We start from the raw sequence: 23115 nt of genomic DNA on the forward strand, positions 1-23115 counted from the left end.
AAGTGCAGATCCAGAAAGATAATGACTCTTTAAAATCTCTCAGCGTTCTGCTGGCTGCAGAGTCAGGCAGCCATCTCATGTTCAGTTCAGTCTTAGTCTGTGTGAGCTCAGGGAAACTTCATTTGAGACTTGGAAATTAACAGATCAAGAAAGAACCAATGTAAATGCCCTTCTGACTGTTTGTGCATGGGGGAAAAACATACCATTTACTAATTTGAAATGAGTGCAAATTTCATTTGGGTATAAATTTTATTAAGAAAATTATAAGTGCATACACATTTAACAAAGACATGATATTGATATAAAAAGTGTTTATTTTCAAAATACTATATGAAAAGGAATTATTTTAAAAAGCACAAATGTATATAATATTTCCATAAAGCTGCCTTTCAGAAAAACTTTTTCACATTATCTGGGAAGTGTTTTTTTTCCTCAGTAACAATACAAAATACAGTATTCACCACATTCTTACAACACTGACTTCTCAATGATCAGAGGTTGGAGGATGCATGCAGCCCTTCCATGGTGATGTATATGCCTTCTTCTCTGGGGGTCAGTGAAGATCTGGATTTGCAAACAAGGCTATTATGTGATTGGATGATGGTAAAGGTTAAGTTTATATTTTGGATATGAGCACTGTCAAACGCCTATATGCTGTAATTGACATCGTTTAGTAGTACAAGTTTTCAGAGAAGAGGGGATTGTCAAGATCCTAATAAAGGCAAAATAGCAACAAGAAATTATATAGGAACTGCATATTCAATTAAATGTGTACATTCAACTCGGAATACAGCCTCCATTGGAAAAGACCAACCACAGTCACCCTTGCTCAAACACCACACCGGTTAACAACTCATTGAAAATTCACCCTTCACACTTTCTCAAGCAGGACTCAAATAAGACATCAACATCTACACCTACTACAGTTGTAAAGCTCATATAAACATGAGTATTGGCACAGTGATAAATACTATGTTTTCTTTCCTTTCTGGTTTTGAAACCTGGGATTCTATATCTGTCACTTAGAAAACAGCCACTCGTGAACATTTCACATTTGTGGAAAATGCTCTTTTGGCACCATTTCAGTGTTATTTTGTTTCCCTTCCTCTACACATTCACGTGTGGCCAGCCATGGCATTACTCCTGTATGCCCCTGCTTTCTTTCCCTGAATTTGTCTTTGGTCGACAGCCAAATGTAGAAAGCAAAACTTACCACGGATCCATCTCCGTGGAACCAGATTTATGAAACCGATGCCCCGCAACTTGCTAACATTGTAGAGGGACACAGGAATCATAAAATCATAGAATCGTAGGCCTGGAAAGGACCTCGAGAGGACATCTAGTCCAGTCCCCTGCACTCATGGCAGGGCTAAGGATTATCTAGAAGTGGAGCACACTTCAAGTAGTAGTGCAAGAAGCTTTCAATTGTACAGGGATTGATTGCTCTAGTGTAAATTGCCTGTCTGTCCTTACTGTTTCCTGATTAACACTTCTGATGCAAATACCACAGGGCAAGCAACAGAACCCTCAGAGACCCCAGCCAGCCACTTGCTCATAGCCCATAAAATAGGTCATTAATGTTCCTTTCTCCCACAAAGCATCTACTTCCCTATGTGACTGGGACAGCCCTCCAAGTGACAAATGCCCTTCCGTGCTGCTGCACCAGCCTTGCTGGCTGTTTTTGTCTTTGGCAGAGGGAAATTGCACCGGTGCCATGCACGGCTTACAGTGGTTAGTCCTGTCTACACTAAGGTTTGCACCAGTTATGATGGCTGAAGGCAGAGAGACTGAGGGCTTGTCTACACCTACATTTTATAGCACTCTAGCTTGCTGGCTCGGGGGGGGGGGGTGAAAAATCAGCAAGCCTGAGCGCTTTAAGGTGCTAGTGTGGACAGGCTCCCAGTGCTGGGAGCTAGTCCCCTGGTGGAGGTGGAGTCCCAGGAGCGCTGGGCGAGCTCCCTCCCAGCGCTCGCACGCCACCACACTCGCACTTCAAAGCGCTGCCGCGGGAGCGCTCCTGCAGCAGTGCTCTGCAGTTTCCAGTGCAGACATACCCTGCCTGGGGGAGGGCCAAATGCAGTGCTCTGAGCACTGACCCACTGAAGCTGGCTCTGTCAGTCCTCACGCTGGGGGCTGGTTAAAAGGGTTCCTCATGGAAGGCAGAACACGGTTTCAGGTTTTAAAGGGCCACTGTTGGGCTAAATGCACCCCTGAGTCAGAGAGTGAGATTTCCGTCTAAACTGGCTTCAATGGGAGCAGGATCTGAGCTGGTGCCCAGTTCAGACAGCGTGCGTGAGGAGTCTCTGTCCAGCAGGTAGGGGAGACAGGTTATAATTCTGTGTTAGAACAGAAATTCTTAGGCACTTTCTCCAGGGCTTCTTTAAAAACCTGAGGGTAACTCCTGACTCTGATGCAGGTGTATACTCTCCAGCCAAGTCACTGGCAACTGCAGGCACCCATATCAGGAGGGAGTCTGGCCCCTAGGTGATAAAACACACAATATGGAAGATGCACTAGTCTATGGGTTTCTTGGTCAGGTAAGCTCTTTTTGCCTTTACACAGATGACAGAGGGTCTGATCTAGCTCCGATTGAAATCAGCTGTAAAACTGCCACTGATGTGAGTGGTGCTCGATCCCTACTCCCCAAATGCCTACAAAAAAGGGTGCACAAGACTTAAAAGCACCAACCTAGTAGGGTAGGGAAAAAAAATCACCTGCACTGTTTTCCGGCAGAGCTGCTGATGGGGCCACACGGTGCCCACAGAAGCACATCCTGCGCTAGCATGATCATTTTGTAGGGAGAATACTTAGTTTGCCACCGTGACCAAAGTGGAAAATAAGACATCCCTGGGATAGACAGAATGGTCCTTTGGCATGTAAGTTACTTGCAACAGAAGAGAGTGCTTACTATAACAGCCCTTGCATACCCAGAATACAAACTCCACATAAAGGAGGAGATTCCTTCTGAAGAAACCCACCCAATACACAATGTTGGGCATCACACAGATATTTTGCTGCTCGCGGTTCGGACAAGACACGTTTTCCCCATTTCTCAGTGCACAGCGTAACAAAGAGATTGCCCCGTCGCTGAGATACCTTTCCTCTCCATTTCATATTTTATACATCTTTATATGTGGTTACAGAGCTGGGAATCAAGAGGGAGAAATAACAGGCCTGTGGGGTTGCCGGAGGTGGCATGTCTCTCCTGGGTGATACCCTGTTGCAAATGGAGCTCTGGACACTAGATCGTTTCACCAGCAGACAGAGGCATCTCCTCCTGGGAACTGGGAACATTTGCCTGCACACGCAGTCGCAAAATCACGCTCTACGGTGCTGACTCGGGCCAGCACGAGTGTTACTCTCCAACCCTGTGTTCTGTCTCAAGTAGGGCTGCAGACAAGGAATGGGAAAATGCATTGCTTTTTATGCTGAGTCATTGGGAGCATAGGAACATAGGAATTACACGATCGAATTGCACCTCACAGCTCATGTCCTGCTAGGTAAAAACTCTTGGATGCTGGCATGAACTTAACAGCGATTGCTAAATAATACAGGCAAGGAAAACGATATTATAATGTAGGGTTAATCTAAATTCATCACTGCCACCAGCACTAGATGATAAACCAAACTACGAAAAGATTGTTTTTTAAAAAAACAAACACATTACTCCATAAAATTGTATTGTGAAAGCAAGCCAATTTGTGAAAAAAAAGAAAAAAAAAAGCCTTTGGAAATGCATGAAGCCTTGCCTTTGTGCTGCATGATAACAGTGAAATGCATTCATTCCCTAATACTGGTTATCTGCTCTCTGGGTCCTACAGTAAGAAATCCTGTAGACGGCTTACAATGCTTGCCTCTTACATCTTGAACCTCCTGTTGATGAAGAACAAAGTGAAATACTATTAAGGTTTCTTTCAGTAGAAAAGAGCTTAGTTATCAGGACTAGTCATTTAGGGGTTGCCACTACATTGTGCATCAAGACAAAAGCAAAGGCAGTTCGGCTGCATGGTGCCTGAAGGAGGAGCTCTTGGGGCCCTGAAGGCCTGAGCCCAGCATCGGTGGTTATTTTTGCAGGTAGTGCTGATCATAGTTAGTAAGGCGTCCAGCGCTAAGCAGGAGAAAGGCTGGCTAGGAGGTTCATTCTGGGCCTTGAAGCCAGAGCAAGGAACGCTGCTGCGCACAGAGATGCAGCAAAAAAGAATGGGGGAAGTGGGGATAGTATGGGGCTAAAACATGATCAGAACTGGCCCGGGGAGCCAAATGGCACTCGGACAGCTCTGCACAGGGGGATGGTGTGGAGAGCAAGGAGCAAAGGCAGTACAGCCAAGTCCCGCTGCTCTTGTGCTGCATGGACATACACTACCATTCCCTCGTCTCTGAGCCGCTGAGCGGAATCTTGCTCTGAAAGGGGACAGGCCAAGCCCTCCTCTGTTCAGCTCCCCTTGGATGTCAGAGTGGGGTGGCAGGCAAGTGTCTGCCTTCCCCTGAAGTTAGCTGGGAGTGACCATTTGTTTGGGGTCATTTGCTCAAGCAAAGATGGTCCGTTACAACCTGGCCCCTCAGATCCCAGGAGCTCACTGTGCTCTTTCTTTGGTGCGTCTGAGGAGGATCAGCTTGGCAAATGGCTGCAGGTTAATATCAGGCTATTAAAAAAGCTTCAGACCCAACCCCACCCCAGCCGGCTGTGCAGAAGCACATTCTGTCCCTTCCTGTTACCTATCTGAGCAGCTCAGCCTGTGGCCCAGCAGTGTGTGATGAGTGGGTGATGAGACCCAGTGACAAGAGCTGCTCTCAGCTCGCCGCGATCATTAGCCTCAGACACTCATTTGAACCATGACACTTACTAAACCCGTTAAGCAATTTTCTTCTCTCAGAAAGACACAGAAGATCTTAATTCCCACACCCTGCTCTCCCTAGTGCCAGAGACCTCAGGTCTGTGCATGCAGGGAGAGCAAAATATGGGAGCCAAGATCCACCGTCCACAAGGGAGAGGAGAATGTTGCCCATCTGCATCACGACATGTACAATCCTCTGCCAAAATGCAGCTAATCACTCGGTCTAATCTAATAGTCCCAAGAAAACAGGTGGCTTTCCTTAATACCCAGAAACTATGGCCAATGTAACAGTCTGCGCTGCACACCTACATTCTGTTTTTGTCATTTAAAACATCAATAACAAATCCACAGAAGTTGCTTGTTATTTATCTCTGCCACTTAGTTATCAGAAGGGCAAAACTAAGCTCAAGGCAGAGAGCCACAAGCAGCTGAATCCTTATCCTGCCTCCGATTCTGGCTTCCTGTAGGCTTGCTGTGCCTCAGTTTCCCCACCTGTGAAATGGGATGATAATACTTTCTCTACCTAACAATCTCACACACTTATCCCGGGAATGAAGCAGCTAATGTCTATAGGGTGGCTTGGAAATATGAAGCACTGGTGAAGTACTAAGTATTTTCCTCTGTCAGGTGTTTTAAGTGGGATGAAACACGCTATAGGACATTAAAAGGTTTTGCATTTTTTAAATAATAAAGCTGAAATATGGTATTTCACGTCTTTGTGTACAGTGTTAATTAGCAAGTGCAGACTGTGTGAGTGCCCATTGGAGGCTCACTAGTGGTGCTGTTATTTCACCAACAAAGGGCCTGTGTTTTTAGAATACACCATTACGTAAAAGTGGGTCTCTTTTTAACAGTGTGAAATCCCCGTGGGCACCCTCCTGCTGGCAAGTGCTATCAATAAGCAGGTGCTAATACACACCATGTGCAGGCCTTTCTTAGCACCCACAGCAGAGTGGGGAATAGTCAGACAAATCCGCCTCTGTGACTTTCAAGCTGGGTTCTTTCAGCTGTTTTTGAACTGAAGAAAATGCATGACTTTAATCAGTGGAAATGCCATAAGGCCATTTTAAGAGTGTGAAAATGAGTCCTCTTCGACCATGCTCTCACATTCTCTAAAATCAAGCCTGTTGGTCCAAATCCATCCCTAGTGTAATGCCACTGACCTGCCCCAACATTACCGGAATTTCTGAGACCCTGACAATCTTTTACTGTATGTACCCTTGCAACCCCGCTGGCAGGCAGGGCAGTGCTGTTATCCCCACTGAGCAGGGCGCACAGACTCAGCGACTTGCACAAGGTCACAGAGGAAGACTGCGACGGAGCAGGAATTGAACTTGCGTCTCTCCCAGAATAACGCCCTACCCACTGAGCCATCCTTGCTCTCTGGGAATTGGCACCAAACAGTAGAATTGGGCCATATCTCTCTTGGTGCTGCTATTTATTTTATAAGGGTCATGAAGTGGTCTAACGCCAAAAAAATAGAGAGAGAGACAGCCATAGAAATTGGCCAGATACAAAGGGACCGATTTGCATTGATGCCAGGACCCCTTTACACCACTCTGCCAAGGTAAAGTGGCCTTCAAGTGGGTATAAATTATAGTAACACCCACTTCCTGGCACTCACTGCCAAAGTGGTGTAAAGGAGCCTTAGTGTAAACGAGAACCAGGCCCAAAGTGTCTCAGTGATAAGCCATTTCCATATGCTAAATAATCACCATCACAATATTTCTACAACATCTGGCATCTAACGCTCTCAAAGCAATGTACAAGTACCAATTAATGGGGCTGGCTACACGACACACCTCGCTGGGCAGTGTGTAGGGTACGTGCACCTGCATGCCGCAGTGAAAAGCAGACTGCATCCACACTGCGGCATGCAGCTGCATGTGTCAATGAAAGGCTGGGGCAGGGAGGCAGTCAGCGGCCTCTCCCGGACAGGAGTCTTTTCCTGCAGCAGAGAAAGGCTCCAGCAGCTCAGAGGCAGCGGGCTATGACGCTGCTAAAACCAGCAGGGCTTGTAGAGAGCTGTAGAGAGCTGTGCAGGGTATGGACCCGCTTACGTTCCCACCCCCTGCAGCGTGTCGGTACGCTACTCACCGAAGCTGGGCCTCCCCTCTACGCTGCTACTTAAACCCGGGCTAGGGAGCTACGCAAGTGCATACACTACGCACCGCTGAAAGCGGCAGACAGCGGAGATGTAGCATGCGTCTCCCAACACGCCTAGGAGGCTGAGAAGCATCATTACCCCCATATTACCCCTGGGGAAACTGAGGCACAGGGCATTCAGGCATCTAACTTCCCAGTCACAGCGCCGGGTGAAGTCAATGAGCTGTGGGCACTCAACACGGCTGAGGACCAGGCCGTCAGTGACTTGCCCCTGGCCACACAGAAAAGCTGCAGCAAAGGCCCAGCATGTGACCCTAACACTTTGTCGAGCCACAGGAGATAGGGGCCGTGGTTTATTATCCTTAGTCATTATTTACAAAGGAAGAAGAGCTGCCACAAATTGATTGACAAGTGCGAGAACTAAGATTGCAGCCGGCCACAGGAGAGTCGGAAGTTTCCCTATTTCCCCAAGAAGACTCAAGAGGAATCTTTTTCTATGTTACTTTCCTCTCTCTTCCAGACCCATCAGCTTTCTTGTGTGTGCCGGAGCTGCCAGCTGAGCTTAGCGAGCTCCGACATCTGAGGCTTAAGGAAGGGCTGGAGTCTGGGCTACACTAATGCTAGTTGGATGGGCAAGGTGCATACTCTGACCGCTCTTTCTTCCTGGATCTACTAACTCCTACAGGGCCCCATTTTTCAAATCTTTACTTGAGTGAGGAAGGAGAATTACCAGGGTTGGGCCTGTAAATTATTACGGGAAGGGAATTATGGGTTGTTAGCAGTTTCAAGAAAGATCTAACTTGCCCGATCAAAATGGATGTGAGATTATTAATGTCGACTAGCATGGTTATGCAATGGTCTTTAAAGCCAGATAGAAGATCTGGGCTCCCAATTCCCAGTGAGGTTAATTAGGGCTGTCGATTAATCGCAATTAACTCACGCGATTAACTCAAAAAAATTAATCATAATTAAAAAAATGAATCGCAATTAATCAGTTTTAATCGCACTGTTAAACAATAGAATACCAATTGAAATGTATTAAATATTTTGGATGTTTTTGTACATTTTCAGATATATTGAATTCTGTGTTGTAATTGAAATCAAAGTGTATATTATTTTTTATTACAAATATTTGCACTGTAAAAATGATAAACAAAAGAAATACTATTTTTCAATTCACTTCATACAAGAACTGTAGAGCAATCGCTTTGTCCTGAAAGTGCAACTTACAAATGTAAATTTTTAGTTACATAACTGCACTGAAAAACAAAACAATGTAAAACGTCAGAGCCTGCAAGTCCACTCAGTCCTACTTCTTGTTCCGCCAATCGCTAAGACAAACAGGTTTGTTTACATTTACAGGAAATAATGCTGCCCGCTTCTTATTTACAATATCACCAGAAAGTGAGAACAGGCATTTGCATGGCATTTATGTAGCCAGCATTGCAAGGTGTTTACATGCCAGATATGCTAAACATTCGTATGCCCCTTCATGCTTTGGCCACCATTCCAGAAGACATGCTTCCATGCTGATGACGCTTGTTAAAAAAATAATGCCCTAATTAAATTTGTGACTGAACTCCTTGGGGGAGAACTGTATGTCTCCTACTCTGTGTTTTAACCACATTCTGCCATATATTTCATGTTATAGCTGTCTCAGATGGTGACCCAGCACATGTTGTTCATTTTAAAAATATTTTCACTGCAGATTTGATAAAACGTAAAGAAGGTACCAATGTGAGATTTCTAAAGATAGCGACAGCACTCGACCCAAGGTTTAAGAATCAGAAGTACCTTCCAAAATCTGAGAGGGATAAGGTGTGGAGCATGCTTTCAGAAGTCTTAAAAGAGCAACACTCTGATGCGGAAACTACAGAAACTAAACCACCCAAAAAAGAAAATCAACCTTCTGTTGGTGGCATCTGACTCAGATAATGAAAATGAATATGCTTCGGTCCACACTGCTTTGGATTGTTATCGAGCAGAACCCGTCATCAGCATGGACATATGTCCCCTAGAATGGTGGTTGAAGCATGAAGGGATATATGAATCTTTAGCGCATCTGACACGTAAATATCTTGTGACCCCGGCTACAACAGTGCAATGACAATGCCTGTTCTCACTTTTAGGTGACATTGTAGAAAAGAAGAGGGCAGCATTATTTCCTGCAAATGTAAACAAGCTTGTTTGTCTGAGCGATTGGGTGAACAAGAAGTAGGACTGAGTGGACTTGCAGGCTCTAAAATTCTACATTGTTTTATTTTTGAATGCAGGGTTTTTTTTACATAATTCTACATTTGCAAGTTCAGCTTTCATGATAAAGAGATTGCACCACAGTATTTGTAGAGGTGAAATGAAAAATATTATTTCTTTTAGTTTTTTTACAGTGTAAATACTTGTAATCAAAAATAAATATAAAGTGAGCACTGTACACTTTGTATTCTGTGTTGTAATTGAAATCAAGATATTTGAAAATGTAGAAAACATCCACAAATATTTAAATAAATGGTATTCTAATATTGTTTAACAGGGCTATTAATCGTGATTAATTTTTTTAATTGCTAGACAGCCCTAATGTTAATATAGTCTACTGAAGTCACATAATTGTGTATATTACATGAAGGTGTGATGAATATCAAGCAGAATAAAGGGTAAGCAGAATTAGTGAGCAAAATGCTTTTCTACTGAAAACCATCCTTGATATTTCACGATCAAATCAAACCCATTAATTTTTCAAATCAAGTATTAGACTACTGTATTCTGAACACCTTCTGTCCCCCATAGCTGCAGAATCATAGCGCAGAAGAGATCTAAGCATTTAAGCACCAGCAAAGAGTAAGTCTGACAAGTAAGTAAACTAAGTAACCTTGAAGCAATTTGCAACAAACCCTTCTATAAAATGTATTAATTTTTTTCCAGAAAAATAAATTCCCACATACAGTTGGGGGGTTGTATCATGAAACAATTAGCCATTTTTATTGCTTGTGCATAGAGGGTAATGTCACATTTGATACAATTTCAATACAAGTGAAAAAATATAATATATGGCTGATTGAAATTGATAAGCTACATTAACATTTATAGATCTATAATTATTTATTTTACAAGCTGTTAGTAGTTTATAGGGATATCAGTTTTTGAACTACCAACGTTGGTATGGTTCCAATTCAAATATATGACTTGTTTAATGAACTATAAATATATTCTGAAATACATGTAATTGAAAAAGTCAAAGCTGTGCACTAAAATATATCAAAAATATGCCCCATGGAAGTATTACAGAGAGAGACCAGATCATCTATGGATGATCTTGGAGCATGGAAATTTCATGGGTGCCAGCATTTCTGGTTGGAACATGAAGATCGTGCCACAATTGTAGGCTTAGTGGACACAAACATATGCTTTAACTGAACCAAATTGTCATCTGTTACCCTGGTGTAAATCTGGAGTAATTCTACTGAATTCAATAGAGCAGCTTCAGGATTGCAGTAGGGTAAGTAAGATCAGAATCTGACCTGAGACCAGAATTAGGCCCTTTGTTCTCAGTGGAGCAGGCCCAGGTCTCCACTGATGTGAGAGCAAAAGGTGACCCAGGGCCTTACTCTGCAGGTTCAGCAAGGTACTTAAGCTCTTGTCTGACTTTAAAGGGGGCTGCTCATGTGTTCCAAATTAGACAGATGCCTGAGTACCGTGCTGAACTTGGCCCTTAATGCAGCACAATGCCGCTTGACAGCAGGAGGAGCTACCTGTATGTGAAAGGCCACATTCTGCTCTTGACATCGCCTGGGCCAAACTCCAGTGCCGCTCTAGTGCAGACAAGCTCTGTCCGCATGGACTGAAGTCGGCCGGGGCAAAGGAAGGCTCAGAGCAGGGCAGGGCTGGAATCGCTAGTGATTTGCGTAGTGGTTTCCATGCGCCCCACTCTCTGTAGCCTCACCCCAGTCCCAAAGGGGTTCAACTGCCTCTGGGGGAGGGTGTCCCCATTCCTGGCTACTGTGAAGCCCCCCTGCCAGGAAGAATTCTTATCCCTGGCTCCTGAAAGTGCTTCAGAAAAGCAGAGGATGGAGTCTCTGCAATGCACCAACCTACCCCACCTCCTATTCCCCTCTAATGCCCCTGACCCCTCCCTCCTTGAGGTGTCTTTTCCCCTCTGCAAATGTCTGGATTCCAGCCCTGCCTCACACGGGCGGAAAAGCAGCAGCAGAGGTAGGATTCAGCATGGTTGAATGAGATGCAGAAAGGGGTGAGGGGTTCTGCGTGCACAGGGGGCCTCGCTGCTCCGAAGGCCACTGCTGGCTGGTCCCTTGGCCGAGCCCTTCCCAAGGAGGGAGCTCCCTCCCCTCTTCCCTTGATTCATTTCCCATCTGAGGCAGGCTGCAAAGACCTGTTTGCACAGAAATGACTGACGGTCTCTGTTCTGCGCTCACTCACAACAGCAGCCAATTGACCTGGCTTCTAATGAGGCAGGCTGACTGGTGTGGGACCCTCAGCAGGAGAGCCACATTGCAGTGCCATGAGGAAAAACAGGCCTGCTAATTCGCCAGGTGTGGCTGAATACCATCTGGCAGGAATGGAGGTTTGTTCTTAGCAATGGATGGCAAATTTTAATGGCAAAAGCATGGTTTCTGCCTGCCAATCCCCACTAGCCGTCAGCTGCCGGTGCATACAGACTCCCAGCAGAAAGAGGAGAAGGGGCTCCAGAGATACTTTACTAATAAAGATTTGGAGACAATTGTAGATTGGGTGGGGGAGGGGAATAAAGGAAGCATTTCCTTGGGAGAACTGCTCTTTTACAAAGAGGGAAGCCCATTTCTGACTTGCTAGGATACCTCTTACCCCAAATACTGACAAATCTCTTAATATAAAGTGTAGAAAATACTGTAAGCCACTGTTTTAATATACACTGGGTAAACTCAGACCCCATCTTCATAGCAATGCCTGATTTCACTGAGTACTTGGTCCATATGATTAAAGCCAGCCCTGAACGTCCTACCCTTTAAGCTCTCAGGGTGTGTTATCTGTAAGTCCGTATGTTTCTTGCCTTACTTGTTTAAAGCTTTCTCCAGATATTCCTGAATCCACTTTAACTTGGGATCAATGCACACTTGCTTACTGTTGTTCTTCAGCCTTGCTCTGTCAAAAGAAAGAGAAGAGTTGTGGTGTGAGGACAAGGGATAACATGGCACAGAAGGCCTCCCGGGCCAAAGTGTGCCCTCCGTCCTACCTGTACATTTCTAGTGAAGACAATGGAACTGCACAAGCTTACACCAGGGGTCAAATTCTGCTCTCAGCTTCACAAGGTTGTGTCTGGGGTAACCCCACTGACTTCATGGGAAATGCTCTGGATTTACACCAGTTTTAAGGGCTAGCAGAATTCAGCCCCTCGTTTGAATCTCATCTGTTGGCAGCTGTTGGGTTGCATGGGCGTGAATGAGGAAAGAAATTGATTCTCTAGATTTTATTATTAGGATCCGCGTTGCTGTCAGCGCAGGGCATGTGGGAGCTGCATTTCATTTGGAAAGAACTGATGAGCAAATGGAGTCTCTGCAATGGATGAATTAACAAACACCTCTGAATATTGTCCGATGCTCAGCCTGACTCTGAACTTTCATCCAGTTTTAGAACAGAAACCAAACTGGACTTTCAGGAGGATCCAAAAGGTTCTTCTGTTCATTTTTTTTTTTTTTTTTTAATTCTCACATGGGTTTGAACTTCTGGACTCCAGGCAGGAAAAGAATTGGAAATGCCAAGTTGCCAGTGAGGAGCATTCTCTCGTGTGTTTTCCAATCAGCACCGGAAATGGAAGTTCCAGAAATCTCTTGAGAAAGCCTGTTCTCATGCAATTTCCAGCCCAGATTTGCAGACTCCGGAGGTTTAGACTACATACGTTACAGATAAAGATCCAATCTTCTGGATGCTTATCTGAACCAAACTCCATCTCCCAGCCTCTGGAAATTCATCTGTCACTGGCTTCTGGGTTCAATGGGATGTGTCAGGTAGAAACAAGATATATAGCACTTTATCCAAAGCATTTAAAGCTCTGTAAAGTCAGGCATTGGTCCTTCAAGGTGCTGAGTACCTGTTCTGAGTGCTGAGGTCCCTCACCTCCAGCTGAGCACAATGGGAGTTGAGGACACCTGGCATCTGCAGGAGTTGCTCAGCATCTTGCAGGATCAGGCCCATCAATGCCACACTAACCACACTGGCAATATGTTGTGGAGGCATTAACACCTATTACCGTGCATTGATGTAGACAGGCCAAATTCTCCTCTTCATTAAGGACTCAATCCTGCCAGGTACTGAGCACCTTGACCTTGATTCAACAAAGCACTTAAGCACATTCTTGACTTTAAGCATCTGAGTCTCATTGACTTGGGCCAGACGCCCTAGCTGCTTAAATAAAGCACACACTTAAGAACTATCTTGGATTGAAGTCAAAGTGCTCCACACCTGCAAGACTGAGCCCTTAATGTTTAATAAAAAGTAAGCCAACGAAAGAAGCCGGGGGATCTAACATGCTGCTAGTGCTGAAGTCCTGTGAATAGTCATGTACTGGGTGTACTGCTGCAGACCCAATCCTGCAGTCCTTCCGCCAACAGGGTTTCCATTGGGCCTGGTTCTGATCTCACTTATGCCGGTGTAAATTAGGAGTCTTTCCACCAAATTCAGTGAAGTTATAGCAATGCAAAATGTGAGCAGAGTCAGACTCATTGTCTTCACATGGGAACTTCAGAACTGGCCTTAGACAGGAGAGTAACAAACTGAAAGCACAACCAACCACTCTCCATGCACAGAGTATTTAAAGATAAAGACCAGCTCCTATACAATTTGCTCAGGCAAAATTGCTCTTGACTTCAAAGGGAATTTGGCTTGGGTAAAAAATCACAGGATTACTCCATAAATCCATAATACGGGGTTCCAATCAGATGTTTCAGTCCTAAAAAATGATGGATTCCAAAGTAAATAGCTTTGATTACTTATTTAAATTACTCACATCCACCATCCAGAACACATCATGCCAGATAATGACAGGTTTCAGAGTAGCAGCCATGTTAGTCTGTATCCGCAAATAGAACAGGAGGACTTGTGGCACCTTAGAGACTAACCAATTTATTTGAGCATAAGCTTTCGTGGGCTACAGCTCACTTCATCGGATGCATAGAATGGAACATCTAGTAAGAAGATATATATATATATATACATACAGAGAAGGTGGAAGTTGCAACTTGCATCTGATGAAGTGGGCTGTAGCCTATGAAAGCTTATGCTTTAATAAATTTGTTAGTCTCTAAGGTGCCACAAGTACTCCTGCTCTTCTTATCACGGCACATAGCAACTGAATTCAGTGTTTGGATAAAATCTGCTTAAAATGGGATTTTTAGAAGTTATCATTTATTTTGTTTTTTAATTTCTGTTGGGTCCAAGGGGCAGAATTCCCCAACCTTCTGGGGCATTTGAATTTAAGGTTCCATTTTAGGTATATCTCTTTATGTCAGATTTTAAACAACGGTTTGGGGGGGAGTTGGATCATCTGTTCTGTAGACACTAAAATACACTGCAAACAATAAACATATTCAGACCATGTTGGGGGAAAGAAAACAGGATTTTTCCATTTCAATACGTCATGGTCTTTGCCATCTCTAATTACTTCGCTCTCAGGTTAATCAAGAGAAAAATGCATATCATGTCAAATCTCAAATTTCTGTCATTATGTTGAAACGACTTCAGATCATTCCAAATCCCCCCAAAGCCTTCCCAGTGGGTTTCTCTTGACTCTCACGATGTTTATTCGGCATTCCCAGAAGAGCACAAATCCATGTATTATAGCTGTTTAGATGCATGCCTCTCCATTCCATCAAGTAGCAATCAGAGCTGGCAAAACACACAACATACGATGTTTATGCCATTTTCAGGAAGAGCAAATTATTTCTCAGTTTGGACTGAATTGTCAATTGTCCTCCACCAAAATGAAAGGCAGGGTACATGCAGGAAACTATGTGGGTTGGATATTTTTTAAAATATATATATTTTTACTGAAAATATATCTGACTAAATATGTAGATTTTTGAGAAATCGCATGAAACCTTACAGGTTTTTGGCATACAACAATGGAGAGTTTTTTACAGCTCTGATGGTGCAATTTAAAGGGCCATACGAAGATCTAGCTGGATGGCAGAACTGATGACAGTAGCAGGAACTGAACACAGAGGAGCAGACCGTTCAAAGAGGACCTGATAATCATGCCTCCCACAAGAACTGAGGGTACTCAACACTAGGCCCGCTGGGAAAATGATTTTTTTCCCCAGGAAAATTTTCAACAAAAAAAGTTTTTTTTAATGTTTATGTTTTTTAATCTAAATTTGTCTTTGTTCTTTTTTGGATTTGACATTTTTGATGAAACCCCTCAAATTTCCATTGTTTTGTTTTTTTTCCCCCTGAAAACGCACCCCCAAATAAAAATGGATTCTTTTTTTCTGAAAACAGTCAAAAAAGCCGTTTTCCACTGAGGAAATATGCTGAGTGAAACTGTTCTACTTGCTCTGCTCCGTACCTTGCAGAAGGCGCTGGGCCCCATGCAAATTCAAACCCAGGCTGGGGCAGTGCCTGGAGACTGCAGCAGCTTTTACCGAGGTTGGCGAAATCCTTCAGCTCCCTTCCTTGCCCAGCTTACCGTCTGAGGCCAAGTAAAGCCTTAAAAAGCACCCGGAGACTTACACAATCTGCAGCGAGCAATTCGGGGTGGTCAGGATTTTGAGGTGCTTGATGTTGGCTTTAGCCACGTTGCTCTCGTAGAACCTGCAGGGGCATCGGTAGGTCAGGCTGACGGGTTTCTCTGTAGGATGCAGAAATAGAGAGGACACACATTACTCGTTCCTCCTTGGCAGTGGTGCCAACCTGCAGCCCAGTGGCACCTCTAGTTCCTCTCCTAGATAGGCATGAAGAAAACATATAGATGAAGAGAGCCATGGAACAGCTGTGGTCTTGGAGCAGTGTGTCAAAACCCTCTCTAGTTCCCATTGGGGCCTTCTAATCCTGCTGCTTGTGATTTTAGAAGACAAAGGAAGGGGTGAGAAACTGGACCCTAAGAAATGGAGAAGAGATTAGAATAAGGAGCCACTCAATTGTCCTGAGTTGCTGCTGGTAATTAGATGAGATAAAGGCTAGAAGAGTGAGGCACTTGTCTGCTCTGTTATTCTTTCCAAATGATTTTGACCTGAGGCCAGATTAGAAGGTAGGCAGCAGAAAGCCAGGAATTCCAAGGAGTCCAAATCAAAACAAGCGGCTCTGCCCAGGTGCAAGCTCCTGGCTGGGAACTGATCTGAGGCAGCGCATGCCAGGGCCTTTGGGAGCTTTCCCAGGGTCCTGCTGTACGGCTTGGCCTGTACTCACACCGCCAAGTGCCTGCTGGCAGGGGGCTGCTCCCAGAGTAGGCGCTCCGCAGCGGGAAACAGGGCATCAACAGTGTGGATTCGGATCCTTCTGAACTTCCTGCACATGACACAATCACAGCCACTCAAGACACCTGGTTGTGAGTCATTCCATGCTCTACCTGGATTCCGTACTGCTAAAATCAATGGGTAGTTTGCCATCAACTTCAATGGAAGCAGGGCTATATCTAGCCCCTGAGCTTAAAATTCTGCAGGGGATGTGTATGCAGGACAGCCTGGCTCACTCTGGGGGCTGATCCTGACCTCTGTCCCCAGGCTGAGCCCCCACTGAGGTCTGGAGAGACTGCATTATCCATCCCCCAGCGTGTACACAGCTGAAATTGTGACTCCTTCCTGAAACGTCTGCACACTAGAACAGAGTCGGGGGCAGCATCTCTGGGGCCTGCAGGACTCGCCTTGGGACGTCCATAGGATTTCAAACCATTTCCCGTTGGACAGCTGTTCGGTTGCTGGTTGTGAGCTCTTTGAGGGAAGCTTGTTTATAAAGAGGGAGAGACCTGATCCATGAAATTTGGCCCAGGATCTGGGTTCAGGTCCAAATTCCCCAGCGTCTGAAGGAGTTTTGGATCCAGTGTTGCCTTCCACATCTCTGTTTGTTTTGCTACACAGCAGAGCTCAGTCCCCAAACAAAGCTGCCCTCAAAGGCTATGGAACAGAAAGGGGCTTTGAATCCCGCGCAAGCTGCAAGTTCCTTAAACTGCTGTCTGGGAAGGTCAAAAAAGAGGCAACCAGTAAAACTGCACCTGATCTGTAAACACTAGACACCGACTGATGTTTGTCTCCAGTTACCCTCAAACATACCCTGGGGCACAACATTGGGGGATGCCACCATTTCAAGAAGAAAATTACAGGAAAATCCTTATTACAAGCAACCTTTATGAAAGATTGTGTGAGCCAGTAGCTGATCCCCACAGCAGAGCAATTGCAATTGCAGGGAAGAAATGCAGAGTAACTCCACTGACCTCAGCAGAATCCTCCAGTTTTACTCTGGTGTTCAGAATCTGGGCCGGTGCGTAACGACCATGGAGGCGGGTGTGTAAGGACTGTTGGTCAGAATCCATAGCGTTTGTCCCATAGAGTGAATGAGGGTATTCTCCTGGGCTAGACGTGCATATCTACTGACTAGTGATTTTATAACCCAGGGAACATATATATCAAAGTGAGGCTGCACAAGCCTTAAACCCACGCTCTTTTTGCAAAGGCAGCATATCATTACAGTGGGCATCAGGTCAGCTCGCAGCATCAGCCCTGGGAAGCCAGGGAACCTCTGCTTGCAGCTGCCCTACGAATGCTTCAGTCTAGGGAGGCAATGACTTCTCCAGAGCACCCCCTCCCCAGTTTAGATGCAGGGCCATCCTTAGGCATATAGACATTTCATAGAATACCAGGGTTGGAAGAGACCTCAGAAGGTCATCTAGTCGAAACCCCTGCTCAAAGCAGGACCAATCCCCAATTTTTGCCCCAGATCCCTAAATGGCCCCCTTAAGGATTGAACTCACAACCCTGGCTTTAGCAGGCCAATGCTCAAACCACTGAGCTAACCCTCCCACCATGCAGCATACGTGGCTGTGTAGGGCACCTGAAAATTGGGGCACTACCGAGATAACAGGTAAGAGCGGGTTGGCTCCAGCACACCCAGCATGCGCTGCAGTCTCCTTAGGCAGGGGCCATATTCTGTGTGAGGGAGAGGGTACAGGGGTCTCTGTGAGGAACTGTGACTCTCCGCCGCCATGAGGCAGGCTGGGTGGCTCGGTATCCTTTGCTGCCTCATCCCTCCCCAACAGGCTGCGAGCCCGGGCTGCTGCAATGTCTGCTGCATACAAAGCTTGGTGTTGTTTCAAAACTTCTTCACAGTAATTTCCAATAAAATGTTGACAAATTAAAAAAAGTATATTATTTGCATCATTCTGTCAATAAGTCAGATTTTTTTCTATAACGCTACTTCTTTTGTGTAAGTATAGTCCATCAGCATTACAGTGTGCTTAATTTGCTTAAACTGTTTTTAATAAAGTGCATGTAGCAAGTTCTCTAGTACGGTACGCTTATGTTTGTGTTGCTAAGAGCAAGTCAGGCATAGGGGCACCAGTTTAATACTCCCGCCTAGGGCCCCATAAATCCTAAGGACGGCCCTGTTCAGACGGACACACACTAGGGGTATGTCTCCACTGAGAAGAAGGCCGGTCTCTCCCAGGTGATCACTGAGGCGGGCAGCATTTTACCAGGATAGCTTAAGTGCTTCAGCAATCTCAGTAAAACACCAGCACCAGGCTCCGACCCACAGAGTGTCTCTCCGCCTGGAGCTGGAGGTGTAAGTCCTCACCCTCACATCTGCTCTGACCCAGCTAGCGGGCTAAAAGCAGGATGGAGGTGGAGCAGCACAAGACACGAAGCCCACAGTCAGGGTGCCCCTCAGTTCTAAGCCCGCTAGTGCTGGTGTGGGTTTGTCCCACTGGGGCTGGAATTTACCCCTTCCAGATCCACCCCTTGTTATCTCCCCGTAAAATCCTGAGCGGAGGCAGGGCCCTCAGGTGGTCAGGTGAGTCCAGTGTGATACCCCTGGGGCTGGCCGCACCTGGCTTATCCCGCAGTAAAACAGAGCCTTCACTCCACTGTGTTTTTAAAGCAGGAAAGCCAAAGGCTTGTCTACATGGGACAGCTGGATCAGTTACACTGGTACAATCACACACATATAGTTAAACCCATCTAGCCCTCCATGTGGATACTTTTATTCCAGGTTAGGGTGGCTTTTCCCCCTTTGGCTTAAACCTCTTCCAAACAGGTACAAGATAACAGCCCAAAAAAGGCCTCTTATACTGGAATGAGTGTGTCCACACTGGGGTTACAGCGGTTTAAATTCCCACCTGAGTCTATCAGCTCCCCATGTAGACAAGCCCTGACACCTTATGTATCCTCCCCTACAAACACACCTCTGTGTAGGGGAAGACACAGGAGAGAAGCGGGCCAACAGCACCCGCCGAGCCCACCATGTCTGCTTAGGCAATGGATGATGGGGAGTTTTGCCTGGATAAGGACGCCAGGGGTTAACTCAAGGGGGCTATTTTACTAGGACACTGACACATCTGCTGTAGCTGGCTTTCCACTGCAGATCAGAAACCAACCGAGAAAGCCACCTTGGCAGGCTGAGTGCAGAGGGGGCAATCACCCTTCACTCCCACTGCAAGGAGCAGCCCCTGAGACCCCTTTATCGCGCACCGCCCCCTCCTGCAGCACCACTCACAAGTGCTTCCCTGGGCTCCTGCCGGTCCCAGGGGCTTGGGACATCACACTTATGTAGAGGGTTGGGGGCGAGGGGGGGGGAGCTGTTGAATATTGCTGTATTCAGCAGTTTCACACCAGGATGAAATTGCTCCACTTTTAATAAAGTGGGATTGGGGAGGGGGGTCGGGTCTGCTCCTAGCTCAGTGTTTCCTTTATTTATTAATGCAATCCCTGACACAAACACCCCTTCCTCTCTAAATCCACAAACTGTGATTCACCCAGAGAACTCAGCTCCTGCAAGGAGCCTGCCTGGAGCCGCTGCCGGAGCAGCGAGGCCCCTGAAGGAAAGCAGCATCCCCTCCTCCCCAGGTGTGCCAGGGGCCCAGGGGCTGCAGGAGCCCACCGCAGCCAGGACAGCTGGACTGCAGGCAGGGCTGTGCCGCTGGGAAGCCATGCCCGTAGGAACAGTGAGATGGGTTCAGATGGTCACCACCACTCCTTGCTCAGTTTACCCAGGCTGCAGTCAGTTACAGTCTGCCCAGGAGATACTGTCCAGATCGGGGGTGGCGGCAGGAGAGGTGAAATAGTGGGAGAGCTGGAATCTCTGCCTCCCAAAGCCTACACAGAGGGGAGCAGGCACAGGTAAGCGAGTCCAGGGGCTGCTAGGGCCCAATCCTGCACCCTTCAAGGCAGTCAGATTTTTGCCATTGGAGGCAACCGGATCGGGCCCCTTGTCAACATCTTGGGAGTGAAACTAACACAGCGAAATCTCCCGCCTCCCTTTGGGTTTTCTTTCTAGTTCCGCGGAGGAAACCGACGGGGTGAATTCCTGCAGGGAGACTTTGGGCAGGTATCGTGCAAGTTACAAAGAGCCGTTTGCTGGAACATATCCCAGCCTAGAGAAGGGACTTCATGGCCAAAAGAGCGAGAAACGCGCCTGTGATCAGCAATCCATCTAGCTACAGAGCGATCCCGCAGGGTAGCAAAGGCTAATGCACAGTGAGCAAAAACTCCCTTCACGCTCTGCCCTGGGGAGACGGGGATTGATTTTATTCATCTACATTTGAGACCAGTTCGGGTTTACACTTTCCCCCTTCTTAAATACAATTTTGCACCTCCAAAATGTTGATCAGCGAGTCTCTAAACGCCCCTGACGCTCAGTTAAGAGAATCCGAATTTATCCCAGGTAGCGTGTTATCTTTATACATCGGATTCATTTGCACAGAGATACCTGCCACGATTGCCTTGAGTTTTTCTCTCTCATGTCAATACAAACATTCACGGACTTATTTCTGAAAAGTTTCAGAGTAGCAGCCCTGTTAGTCTGTATCTGCAAAAAGAAAAGGAGTACTTGTGGCACCTTCGAGACTAACCAATTTATTTGAGCATAAGCTTTGGTGAGCTACAGCTCACTTCATCAGATCTGATCGCTGGATGGACCCGCTCCCCACGAGCCAGGGGAGCGGTGCCCTTTTTTGCGGGGAGAGACTCAAGGAGGCCGGTGTTTTGTTTGTTTCCCAAGGGCAGGCGCTATTTCTAGGAGGGCTTTTGTCATGGAAAAGGGCCGATGAATTTAGCAGCAGCGATTAGTTGGCATTTGCAGCCTAAACGCATCTGGACCGGGTGCACCAGGATCAACATAGGTTCGCAGGTGCCGGGGTCTCACAGAATATCAGGGTTGGAAGGGACCTCAGGAGGTCATCTAGTCCAGCCCCCTGCTCAAAGCAGGACCAAGCCCCAATTTTTGCCCCATCCCTAAATGGCCCCCTCAAGGATTGAACTCCCAACCCTGGGTTTAGCAGACCAATGCACAAACCACTGAGCTTTCCCCCGCATTAGCCCCTCAGGGCTCTCCGGAGCACCACAAGACACAGGTGTAAACCCCGCAATCAGCAGAGCCGCCGCTGCACACCCAGACCCAGAGACACTCCACACAGGGGGCCAGCCTCCCGCTGCTCGAGCACCCGGGCCGGTGCCCCCAAGATCCAACCCAGCTGCCCCGGCTGGAGCGGCCAAGCGCCCAGTCGTTTTCTTTTTCCCCCGCTGCTCTCCAAAGGAGGGAGGTTTGGTCTCTGCTCCCGGGGAAGGAGTCCCAGGGCCAAGTGGCCGCACGGGGCTGGCTGGGAGCAGACCCAGCGCTCCGCAGCTGCTACGAGTTAGCCTGGAGCTGCGCTCCGTTAGCTGGACGAGGAGGCGTCGCTGTTCTGCAAGTACAACCAGAGCTAGGGCGGCTCTCGCCTTGCACCCAGAACCCCCGCGGCGGCCTGCCCGCGCAGAGCGCCCCGGGGCACCCCCGTTCCCTGCCGCGGCGCACGGGAGGCAGACAAGGCGCAGGGAGGGGCTGGGGACTGGCCGGGCCCGCGAGCTTTGTACAGAACCGGACACCGCCGGGCAGTGAGCCTCGAGCAAATGCCCACGGGGAGGGGGGCGGACGCTAAGTCCCAGCCGTGGCGAGATCCGCCCGTGGGGGTCGCTCCCCAAACCTCGCGTGGCTGGTTCCTCCTTTCCAAAGGAAACCTTGGCTCAGCAGCCGTCCCTGGGGACCGGCCAGCTCCACAGGCACGCACCCCCGAGACGCCGGGGAGGCGAGCTGCAAGCGAGCCGGGACTTCTGCAAAGTTTCCCTCCCGTGGGCTGACAGCGCCCCCCCGCCCGCCCCCCGGCCCCGATCCTAGCTCCAGCCCCACCATGCCTGGGCAGACGGCTGCAATGCACGGGAGGCAAAGGCCGCCGAGCCCCGGGGGGCTGGAGGGCAGGCAGCGTACTTACCCTCCGAGGGGGAGAGAGAGAGCAGCAGACAAGTGACCAGCGCCAGGGCTTTCCCGTCCATGCTGGCGAGGGGGGCGAGCTGGGAGTGAAAGTCCGGAGGCTGCAGCTGCCGGCTGAGCTCTGCTGAAATGCCTGGTCCCCTCCCCTCTATAGAGGGGGGCGGCGATGCGGGGCGAGGGGGAGGGGAGTAGCCAGCGATGATTTATTGCCCGTGGCATGTTATTACATCCTTCCTCTGCTCCCACTGCTGGAACCCGACCAGACAGCGAGTCGCTGGTAGCCTGCGCCCAGCGAGGCCGGGCTCGGAGCGAGCTGCGGAGCCTGGGGACCCGAGCGGGTCTCCAGCTGCAGAATCGATGCCTTGCAACCCCGGGATGGCTGCAGGAGAAGAGGGTGGGCAGGCTTGGGGGACAGGCCTTGTCCCCCTAATGCACTTGTCAGGCGAGGGGGGAGGGATTAGAGCCTCTGGCCCCCGAGCCTGCAAGGAGGGGTTGGCCTAACCCGGGTAAAGCAAGCAGGCAGAAATTAAGATTAAAGCGGCACCCACTAAACTGGGCGGCGGCCGCCCTGGGATGTGGATCGCTTCTGGGCATCCCAGTCACCTGATCCGGAACCCACTTCGCGCTAGGCCAGAGTCTGCTGTGGGGTACATCTCCTGTTGCCATGCATTGACACTGGGGTAACCCACTTCCCGCCCCCCCTTCCCTCCAGCGCATTTACACCGGCCAGCCTGACAGC

General features: G+C 47.7%; 1 protein-coding gene across 2 annotated transcripts; it reads right to left on the bottom strand.

Moving 5' to 3' along the window:
- Positions 1 to 296: 296 nt before the first annotated feature.
- On the bottom strand, positions 297 to 22523 carry CXCL12 (C-X-C motif chemokine ligand 12). 2 transcript variants are annotated; one of them, XM_048858192.2, is made up of 4 exons: positions 22378 to 22523; positions 15657 to 15774; positions 11988 to 12074; positions 297 to 564 (listed from the first exon to the last, which is right to left on the bottom strand). In XM_048858192.2, the coding sequence occupies exons 1-4, from the start codon at positions 22436 to 22438 to the stop codon at positions 492 to 494; spliced, it is 339 nt and encodes a 112-aa protein (XP_048714149.1). In that variant the 5' UTR covers positions 22439 to 22523; the 3' UTR covers positions 297 to 491. The 2 variants fall into 2 exon arrangements, with proteins under 2 accessions (XP_048714149.1, XP_048714150.1); XM_048858193.2 differs by having other exon boundaries at positions 297 to 3873.
- Between the last annotated feature and the right edge of the window lie 592 nt (positions 22524 to 23115).

The sequence above is a fragment of the Caretta caretta genome, chromosome 7 (genome assembly GCF_965140235.1).
Source record: "Caretta caretta isolate rCarCar2 chromosome 7, rCarCar1.hap1, whole genome shotgun sequence".
Taxonomy (NCBI): domain Eukaryota; kingdom Metazoa; phylum Chordata; order Testudines; family Cheloniidae; genus Caretta; species Caretta caretta.

Excerpts from the sequence above, each read along its gene's own strand:
- CXCL12 (XM_048858192.2), bottom strand. The coding sequence starts at position 22,438 with ATGGACGGGAAAGCCCTGGCGCTGGTCACTTGTCTGCTGCTCTCTCTC. Across the intron at positions 15,775-22,377 it reads CTCTCTCTCCCCCTCGGAGG|AGAAACCCGTCAGCCTGACC; the intron begins GTAAGTACGCTG and ends TGCATCCTACAG. Across the intron at positions 565-11,987 it reads CTGGAGAAAGCTTTAAACAA|ATCTTCACTGACCCCCAGAG; the intron begins GTAAGGCAAGAA and ends TTGCAAATCCAG.